Here is a 10,312-nt window from a genome sequence, read left to right as displayed (position 1 = left end):
CCCGCCTCGGCCTCCCAGAGAGCTAGGATTACAGGCGTGAGCCACCGCGCCCGGCCCTCAGATGTTTCTTGCACAACACGCATGTCGGCAGGGTCTGGGGTGCCGGGATTGGGCAGTGACCACGCAGGCGAAGCGCCCGTCCTCGGGAGTCCGCGTTCCAGCGTGGGTCACGGAAATCCGCGAGGAAGGACGGTGAGGTCACAGGGGTCTGCAGCCTGAAGTCAGCAGCTAGGAGGACCAGGCGGGGTGGTCTGACGAGGGTGACCGCGGCCAGCTCTGCGAGGTGGGTGGTCAGGGAAGGACGGCCTCAGCCCGCTGGGGCTGCCGTGACAGCACCACATGCTGCGCGGCCTATAAACACGGGATTATTTCTCACGGTGCTGGAAGCTGGGAGTCGAGATGAAGGCCCCGGCAGATTCGCTGTCTGGCGAGGGTCCTCTTCTTGGTTCACAGGTGGTGCCTTCCCGCCCTGTCCTCACGGGGCAGAGGGGCAGATGGGCTCACTGGGGTCCCCTTCGTAAGGACACGAATGCCAGTCACGAGGGCTGTGTCCTCACAACCTAACGACCTCCCGCAGGCCCCGCCTCCCAATACCTTCACACGGGGCTTATCATTTCAACGTATCAATTTTAGAGGGACACAAACGTTCGGTCTGTAGCAAGAAGGAACATTCTAAGAGGCCTGAATGCGTTCCTCAGAAGGTGGGCCTTCCACAGCCCGGGGCCTCCGGAAGCAGGGAGGCAGGAGGGGACGGGAACTGGGCTCCCACCCATACCAGCAGCGCGACCTTCCACGGAGCCACTCTGAGCCTCAGCTACTTCAACTATGACATGACACTAACACTCCTCTCGAATGGGCTGAAAAACTGATCCCCCAAGAGGGTCTCCAGATGTGACTTCAGAAAGAACTGGCCTCCCTGGAGCGATGCCACCACCTGACTCTTGGACATCGTGTGAGATGACACTGGACACGCGCACCGATTCCCTTCCTGGGCAATGGCCTGACTCTGAAGAACTAAGAGTGACGACACTCACCACCTGTGGAAGCTTCTGGACATTGGAGAAAGCTCCCATCCCAAAGGATGCCCGGTTCAACGCTCAAGTTTAGTGCCTTCCTATGCGAGCGCATTAATCCTCACAACAGCCCTGAGAAGCTGGCGTAAGTGTCCTCATTTCACAAACGAGGAAATGGGCCCCAGAGAGCCTAAGGGGAAAAAAAAAAAAAAAAAAAACCAACCAAGAACGCCAAGAACCCGAACCCAAGCCCCAAAAAAACCCCCGGGGACCCTCTCTCCTGTTGACTGCACGTCTCTGAATCACGGGTGTTGGGGCATCGTACTTAGGGACTGGCTGGGGACTGGCAGCAGCTCGAGAGTGTGGGGACGTCCCAGTCAACTCAGGACTCTCTGCCCCACGGGGCACAAGGGAGGCCTTTGAGAACCACCTGGCAAGGGAGGGCCGCGGGGACAGAACAAGGAGGGCTGAAGGGACACACGTGCTTTTAAGTCACAGAAAGGCCTCAGAGCCTGCTCTTTGCCAGGGAAGTGAGACAATCCCACTGTCCCCACTTCAAGCCCTGCACCGGCCTCCGTCTGCGCGTGGGCAAAGAGCTGAGCTGACGGCCCTCTCCAGCATCCTCCCACCCACTCTCCCCTCTGACCTCCGCCCGGTGCACTGCCACCATTTCCATCCATCACCAAAACGGGCCACATCCCCTCTTCCACGAGCCTCTGCTCCACCGTCACCTGAGAGAGCCCTTTCCTGATGACCCACCTTAACAGGCCCCATGCTTTGCTGTCCTAGCACTTGCCGCGGTTTGCAAGGCGAGCCCATGTGTCTGTTTCTAAAAACTTTGCCGCTGTTTGTCCTCCCAGTGGCCCTGGCAGCTTGTGAGGGCAGGACTTCAGCTTCCTGCTCACGGATGCGTAAGCCGAGATCAGCACAGCGTCTATCGCGCGGTAAGCACTGGGCATTAACAGTTTCTGAATGGAAGAAAGGACCTAGCAAATAGTGAAAGAAGAAAGAATAGAAGAAAAGAGAATACAAAGAAAGAAAATGCTCTTTCCTTTTTCTTCGTCAGGAAAAACGATCCCCAGAAAACTCTAAATGCCATTGCTCTACCACTTTCGCACTGCAGGGCCCCAGACGATGTCCCCAGGCTTACTAAGCCAAGCCTTCCCTTGTAAATGAGGACGCTGGGAGCCGTGACGGCTAAAATCCTTTCTAAGTCTCAGAACGAGTGGGAACAGAGTCATGACTGTCGAATAGCACAGGTCAGCACCCATGTCCTCGAAGCACCCTGTGGAGCTCAGGGAGGATGCCTGGCAACTCGACACCCCCCCGTGGCAGCGCGTGAACACCCACCCAACACGCCCCTGCTCTGACCCCACAGAGCCGGCCTGCCGCAGCCTTCTGCAGGCGCTCTGTCAGCCGACAAGATGTGTTCCAGCCTTTCCTGTCTCTCTTTAGCTTTCTGGCTGGCCTCAAGAGGGACACTGTGAGGCCTGCTGCAGAGCCCAAGCAGGTGCCCTGCGGCCGAGGATGCCCCCATCAGAACCTGTGTGGATGGCACCCGCCCTTCCCAGTCACGCAGCCAGAGAGACAAGCAAGGTCTGAGCAAGACAAGGCAGTGCTCGCAGCTCCAAAGGGACCATGTCCCCTCGTGGCCGTGGAACCAGACATTAGAGCCCAGCTGTCCGACAGCTCCCCCTCCAAAAGCACACTTCCACGGCAGGCAGAGCAACTGCAGTGCTCGGGTTGCCACGTGAGCCTGCAAAAGGCAAAACCTGCTGGCTCCCACCCACATCAACCAGGGAGAAGAAGGAAAGAGGGTAGAGCTGCATTCTGAAGCCACAGCCCCAGAAGGTTTGCTGTGTGACTTTGAGCACTGTATTTAGCCTCTGCTCAGTGATTTTCCCATCTGTACAATGGATCAGTGATGCCTACACCTGGTGGGATGGTGCAAACCCAGGGCTAACTTCACAGAAGCATCTAGCATAATGCCTGCCGCCTCACCAGCTAATGAGTATGAACAATTATCCTAATCATTATTTACCACCGAGAACCCCTCTTATACTAGCCCCATGAACCACTTTTGTCTGTTAGTCTCAAGTCCTAGTTACCCTGCTTGTTATTAAAGGCTGCTGACTGCAGCGCTGAAGTACTCCCAGGCGGAAGCTACTCCGAAAAAGACGCGACTGCTCCGGGTCCCTGTCAGCCTTCAGCGCAGCGGTTCGCGATGCTGCTCTCTTGCCCCCAGCTCCCCTTTGCACCCTCTTGGACCCCCAGATTGGGACCCATGGGGACTATTAATTCCAAAATTTTGTTGAAACATTGTTGCCACAAGTTTAAAAAAAAAAAAAAGTCAAATGAAACTGAAAACTAAAAAGTGAAATTTTCTTCAGCATAAAATTTGATGTCTGCAGAAAGTCAGCTTAAACAGCAAATGACGGCGAGGTGGACAGCTATTTTTTGCCAATTCCAAAATGGCTTGAGGACCACTAGGTATTTTTAAAGACATTAAAGGTTAACAACATGGATTTCTTATTACGTTTAATTTTACTTCGAAAATACATGACTTTCTTTTGCTTCAATACCAGTATATTAGGCAAACTACTTTTCCCATTTACCCACTAAAATTAAGGCCACATTTTGTTCCCATAAGAGAGACAAAGATTTTTGAGATAGAAGAGAAAAAAGAAAGGAAAGGGGAGTTTAAATATTAACCACCAGTTATTATTTTATATAGATATAAAAATGATAATCTAACTAAGGTGAAATTCGTTAAACCATTTATAATGAAAACTAAGAGTTGCAAATACCATGTGTTCTGAGGGAGAAAAAGGAGGTGATGGGGAAGAGAAAATGAATGGGCCAGTTCCTAGACCATCCACCAGGGGGCACAGTAACCCGGGACAGCCTGGTTATCGCCTGGAGCGTCTGTGGGGTTGGCGGACGGGGCTGAAATGGGAGGTGGAGACGCGGCAACTGGCAAAGAGTGATCGCTTTGGATGAGAGGTCAGTCGTTCCAGTTTTCACGGCCCTAATAATCCTCAGAGCAAAAAGTACTCCTGAAAATGATGAAACAAGGTTGGTATGCTCATCCTGAAAACCTAGTGTCCTCGCTCAGGAGTTCCTCGCTCTCTTACAAACAGTACGTTTAAGGCTCTCAGCCCTGGATGCCCACACAGTATTCATCCACTGCTGCTCGGCTGGGCTGGGCGACAGCGGAACAAGTTTCCTCGGGCAATTTAGAATTATGGAGAGTGTAGGCTTTGGAGTCAGAAAACCTGGGTCCGTCACCAGATTTGCCATTTACTACACCTAGGAAGCACGCCTGGCACACAGTAGGAGCTCAATAAGTATTCATTGAATAATTACTAGCTGTGAAGCCTTGGGCCAGTTACTTACCCTCGCTAAGCCTCAGTTTTCTCACACAAAAATGGAGAATAATGTTACCTACACCTCAGAAGGTTGCTGAGCGATTCCATGAGAAAACATAAATTAAGATGCTTACGTGGCTCGCAGTGAGCTCTGCCAAATATATTACTTCTTTTAGTGGGTTATGTTTTCATGTGATGCCTTTGTCAAAAGTGGAGTAAGACAGAAACACAGCTGATTAGAGAAGAAGGGGAGGAGAACATGGGGTCTCCAAAAATAAATTAAATACCACTTTCTTCAGACCTGCCATTTCTCAACAAACCAAACACATTCCAGAAGTTTTGTCTGAGGGTTCATCAGGAGCTGGCGGCAAGAGCTGGCAGAGGAAGGGACAGGAAAGGAAAGCCACCAGCCACAGCGGTAATGTCAGCCGAGGGGAGAGAGCCCACAGAGGGGAGGGGATTCTCAGCTGCCCCAGGGGGTGGGGGGGGGTTCATGAACAGATGGGGACGTGGGGTGGAGAAGATTATTTCAGCCAGTTCTAGTGACCCAGAAAATGAAAAGGCAGAAAAAGAAAGTCCCAGTGATATCCCTGGGAAAAAATGAGGCCTCAGCCCCCTTTTCAACCTGCCCTCAAAGCTGCACACAGCGGCCGTGTTGAGTCCCACCCTCCTAATCCTAACCTTGCTTTCCTTTCCAAACGAGGCAAAACACCTAACGGGAGGACGAGAGTCCCCAAACCTAAAGGGTACAAACAAACAGCTCACATGGGGGACACAAATGTTAAACAACAGCATGAAGGGGGCTGCTACTAAAGACAAAGCCCCCAACCAGAAAGGAGCATAGTCCAAGTTCTGAAAGTAGCAAAAGCATATTAAAAGGTTAGCGACTCACGGCGGTGAAGTGTGAAGACACCAGCAGCGCTCACACTACCTGGAACGCGCAGTGGCTGCTGTAACAAGCCCGTCTACAAAGACAGGCATGACCTGTGGCCCACTCTTCCCACAACCAGCAGTTTATCCCAAAGGCACACCTACGCAGGGAAAGAGAATACTGGCCGATATTCTCAGAGTGTGCTTACTACTAACCCTGCATCTTACAGGTGGGGCTTTTCATTTTTTTCCTTACAATGAATGAAGAAACTTGCTTTAAAAAATTAAAAAAAAAAAAAAGTGAAACCTAGCTGGTAACCCCAAACATAATCTAGTAAACGGTAATAAATCCAGTGATGGAATATCACGCAGCAACACGACAGCACGACCAGGCAGGTGGAGAAGAAAAGGACGGCTACGACGTGATGTTAAAAAGCACAATACGAAACAAGCACGTTCATAACAGCTGGCATCTACTGACTCTCAATTCTGACCCAAATGCTTTTCTAAACACATCACGGCTAATCTTCACAACCACCACACGTGATGGTGTTGAACCATCCTCACGTTCCAACAGGGACACAGGCCCTGAGAGGTTTAGGGCCATCCAGCCGGAACCTGCGCCCGGGCAGTCAAGCTTCAGCACGTGCCCCCGGCTCTGATGGCAGGTCACCTCCCTACAGCAACCGGCACAGCTGCAATTCCAACCACGTACGACTCCGTGTGCCCAAAAGCGAGAATCGTAAACCTACCTGCAGAAATGCAAAGTATCTCTGAGGCAGAATTACAGGTGTTTTGCTTTGCTCCAAACTGTCTTCACTGCTTTGCTACATAATTAACTTTTTAATAATAGGCTTTTGTGTTTCCTCAAGTACCAAAGGGCCTTGCAGAAAGGGAAAGCAATAATGTGGGTCTGGCCACACCATCTTCTCTTGGGTAGTAAATACTGACAAGAATGTACCCACAAAATGCCTCAGAACAAAACACTTCTTGCAATTTCAGAGACACCCAAGAGGGGAAGGTTGCTTGGCAGAGGACTCGCCAATTATCCCCAAGCATGGAGGATTAAATAACCCAGCTCTAGCTCGATGACAGCACAGAGGCAGCCACCGCACCGATTATTAAATAAGCCGGGGAAGCCACTTGGCGGCATGCAAGGGAAGCACTCGCTGCTTCGGGGAGCACAGAGTTGATGAGACCCTTCACCGGGCTCCTCTGGGGTTTGCACGAGTTGGGCAGCCACCATGGAGTAGAGCCTTAGGTGCTTCACATGCCGGGATGGGACTGCCAATCTGAACTGGGATTGCTCTTGCAACACCCACTCCTGGGACAGACACCCATGTTACAGACTGAATTGCATCCCGCACCAAATTCATGTGTTCAAGCCCTAACCCCCAATGTGAGTGTATCTGGACACAGGGCCAGTAAGGAGATGACTGCGGTTAAGCACGGTCCTAAGGGTGGGGCCCTGACCTCATAGGACTGGTATCCTTGTAAGAGAGAGAGGGACACCGGGATGCGTGTGCACTGGGGAAAGGCCGGGAAGGGCCACAGAGAGAAGGCGGCTGTCTACAAGCCCAGCAGAGAGGCCTCCCCAGAAACCAACCCTGCCGGCACCTTGATCTTGGCATTTCAGCCTCTAGAACCACGAGAAATTTTTGTTGTTGAAGACACCCAGTCTGTGGTCCTTTGCTATGGCAATCCAAACAGACTAACACACCCTGGATCCCCAGACAGACGTGCTCTTCTTACCTCTCTCGCAGATGGCATAGAGGTGGGGGTGGGATGGGGGCATGCAAATCAAACCATCCTGTACTCGAAATTTCTAAGAATCTGTTCTGCAACACACACAGGTGGATGACAGTGCTGTCCCCTAACAACTACCTAAATGTACAGCCACTGCAGAAACAGAAGCCCACCCGGCCAGCCACCCACACACGGTCACTGCTAACCACAGACCACATGACTACCAAGCACTGAGGGTCAAATGTGGACGTACTGACACTTGTCTTCAGAGATTTCAACTGTAAATTCTGAATATGTCCCTAACTTGCCAAAGATATCGAATAATAAAATGGTTCAGTTTCTAGAAAACAGTATGAGTAAAAACAAAAGCAATCGAAATTCCTGCCATATGTAAAAGAACACTGTCCTTTAGAGTAGCTACGTCTCAAAGCCAGGATAAAGTCTAACCCCTCTACCAGGCACCACCTACACAGAAAGAGTCGTAGATGCTAGAAAGACAGGGCATTAAACAGCAGCAAGTCACAGAGGTTTCTCTTTTTCACTTCTCCAATCCGTTTCATGCCTTTGAGTTTAGCACTAGGCTACCTTTAACACCTTTCTAACGCTCACTCACTGACCGTCTCTTTCTGGTACATGAAAATATACTGTGTTTTCACTCCCAAAATGTATGGTCTTGGTCTTTCCCTCTTTCCTTTGTACAGGGCCAAAAAAAGAAACACTGGCTACTTTGACGCCTTAAAGTGGACTCCAGGAATGTCACCAACAGCATGACCTTTGCAATCAAACCCAGCAGCCAGAACTCAATCCTTTTCCTCAATAAAGTTCAAGCAACCATCACTGGCTTCAAGGGTTGTGATTTTCTTGCCGTTCTTGATCAGCTGGACCCTAACACACCTCCCTAACACACACAGTTGAAGCTGTGAGGCTTCAACCCCTACTTTTTCTAGCACAATCCCCTTTGCATGAGAAGTACCCACAAAAGGGTTGGCCTTCGGGCTGCGCCCAAATGAGCTTTCCCATCCCACTTCAGTCCCTCGGTGGTTGCGGAGCTTCCTGGCAGTACAAAGGCTGAGACACTTGCCCATCCTGGCGGGGCCACGGGCCTGGGCCACAGACAGCAGCAGCGCCGTCTCCCATAGTGGGACAGGCAGCAACAGCCAGGTAGACGTGATGACAGTTTCCTTCCACTGCCTTTATTCCGCAGTTACCCGATACTTAAGCCAACTAATGGTGGCTCTCCATTTACGGTAATGAGATAAAGTTTCCTTTTTAAATAAAGGCATTCAAGTTTTTTTTTAAGTGCATGATTAAAAATAAAACAAGGTACAGAGTAAGTAAATGACTGAAATTTGAAAAACAGCTAAGTTTGAAAAACCCTAAGTATTCACCCACCCCGAGGGTCCCACAGACTGGGTGATCTTTTAATACCCGCTCAGCTGGGTTCAAGACTGAGAAATGCCACAAAACCACACGTGTCCATCACACAAAGTGTGACTGGTCATTCCCACACACGGACCTCAGTGTCCGCTCACTTCCTGCTTCACCCTTGAATCAGAGAGTGCTGGCTGACCCCAAAGGCCATTCTTCCTTAGCAACAAAAACTCTAATTTTTTTTTTTTTCAACTAGCTACACTGTCCCGTTCATAGCCAGGACAGGCCATGGGATAAATGTTGGCCAAAGACATATGAGGGACACCGTGAGCACCTTCTATTAATAGTAGGGTCCTTGCAGCTGGGGCTTCACCTTTTTTGCACCTTAGGCCCACTCTGCAGTCTGGGAAAGCCCATGGCTCCTTTTCAGCAAAAATATTTTAAAGTACATAAAACACACGAGATCACAAAGGAAACTAATCATATTGAAATGGAATGGTCATAGCTGAAGGAAACACTGAATTTCAGACAGAAGTTAGTGAAAAACGTAATTTTTTCGCTGTCCAAGTTCAGACCTCTGAGTCCTATACGTGGAAATGGAGAAAGTCTCTCCTTTGCCCCTCTCATCTTTCCTACTACCTGGGATAAGAATGAAATGGCTGGAGCCAAATGGCTATTTTGGTCTATGGAGCAAAAAAGGAGCCCTGGTCTCTTACGACCATGGAACCAAATACCAGCACCAGCCTGCCCACCTCTGTACAGAGAGATGGACGTCTATCTCATTAAACCAGAGCTGGTTTACTTTGTTCTGTAAAGCCATTCAAACCTACTCTTAATTGCTACAGCTCTAATACTTTTTCTGGGTAGTGAAGTTGGAAACAGTTAAAACATGATCATTAGCAATGTTTAATCACCTCGGAGAGAGACACTCTTCCTTACCTACAAAAATGATCCCTCCAGAGTTACGAAGGAAACCCAAATAGAATAGTTCCTCTGTAGCTGAGGCTAACCCCGAAACCTTGAACCACAGAAGTCTATCTCAGTACTGCGCCAGCCCTGAAGCACATCCGTTAGAGCACACACATGCCGAAGGACCACACACTAACCACGGTTCCAGAAGCCTATGACCACACACGCCTTCGAGTCCACCTTGCTGTGTCCCACAGCCACGTGGAGCAAGCACGAACGCACTGCCATGATGTACTGCCCAGAAGTCACCCCAGAGCTGGCGGAGGTGGCTCAGAAAGTACTTACTAATTGTCATCGACTCTGGCACCGAGGCAGAAGGTAACAGGCTGCTCAGGGGACTTCCTTGGCCTGGAGAACTTGCTTCCACGCTAGGAAAAAGCAGGCAGAAGGAAGTTACACTTGACCACTGAAAATGCACAACCTTAGTTTTTGTTCTAAAAACTAGCAGGTGGTAAGTTTATTCGGGCACATCTACTACGAGAAACAGAAGGCGGTCATTGGAAATTAGTCAGTCCTCATTATTTGTATATCCCATACATGCAAACTCATCCACTCACTGAAATTTACTCGTAATCCCAAAATCAATACTCAAGGCACTTTCACGATCATTCATGACTGTGCACAGCAGCCAAAAATTTGAATCGCCCAGTGAGCACGATCCCAGAGGAGGCCAAACAAGGCAACGCTCTGCCTTCTTGTTTCAGCTTTCATACCGTCAACAAGTGTCCTTCGTGCAGTCCATATTTAGTGCCACATTTTTAGCATTTTTGTACTTTTTTTTGGTGATTTTGTTGTTTAAAATGTCCCACAAGCACAATGCTGAAGTGCTGTCTAGTGTTCCTAAGCACAGAAGGCCGTGAGGTGCCTTATGGAGAAAATCTGTGTGTTAGACCAGCTTTGTTCAGTCGTGAGTTACGGTGCTGCTGGCCATGAAGTCCATGTTAATGAATCAACAACATACATGAAATTAGGTGT

The 10,312-nt window shown here is 49.8% G+C and overlaps 1 protein-coding gene across 1 annotated transcript in view; it reads right to left on the bottom strand.

Annotated features, from left to right (window-relative positions):
* The window catches only part of SNX29 (sorting nexin 29), a 496,896-nt gene that overhangs the window by 389,152 nt on the left and 97,432 nt on the right, over positions 1-10,312 (bottom strand). The window contains exon 11 of the mRNA XM_012647575.1: positions 9,623-9,705. Coding sequence (XP_012503029.1) covers positions 9,623-9,705 — 83 coding nt within the window. The remainder of the gene's footprint in view (positions 1-9,622; positions 9,706-10,312) is intronic.

This window comes from Propithecus coquereli, unplaced genomic scaffold (assembly GCF_000956105.1).
Source record: "Propithecus coquereli isolate 6110/MARCELLA unplaced genomic scaffold, Pcoq_1.0 Scaffold27, whole genome shotgun sequence".
NCBI classification, from domain to species: domain Eukaryota; kingdom Metazoa; phylum Chordata; class Mammalia; order Primates; family Indriidae; genus Propithecus; species Propithecus coquereli.
The sequence above is the reverse complement of the archived record's forward strand: the minus strand, read 5'-3'. Positions and strand labels throughout refer to the sequence as shown.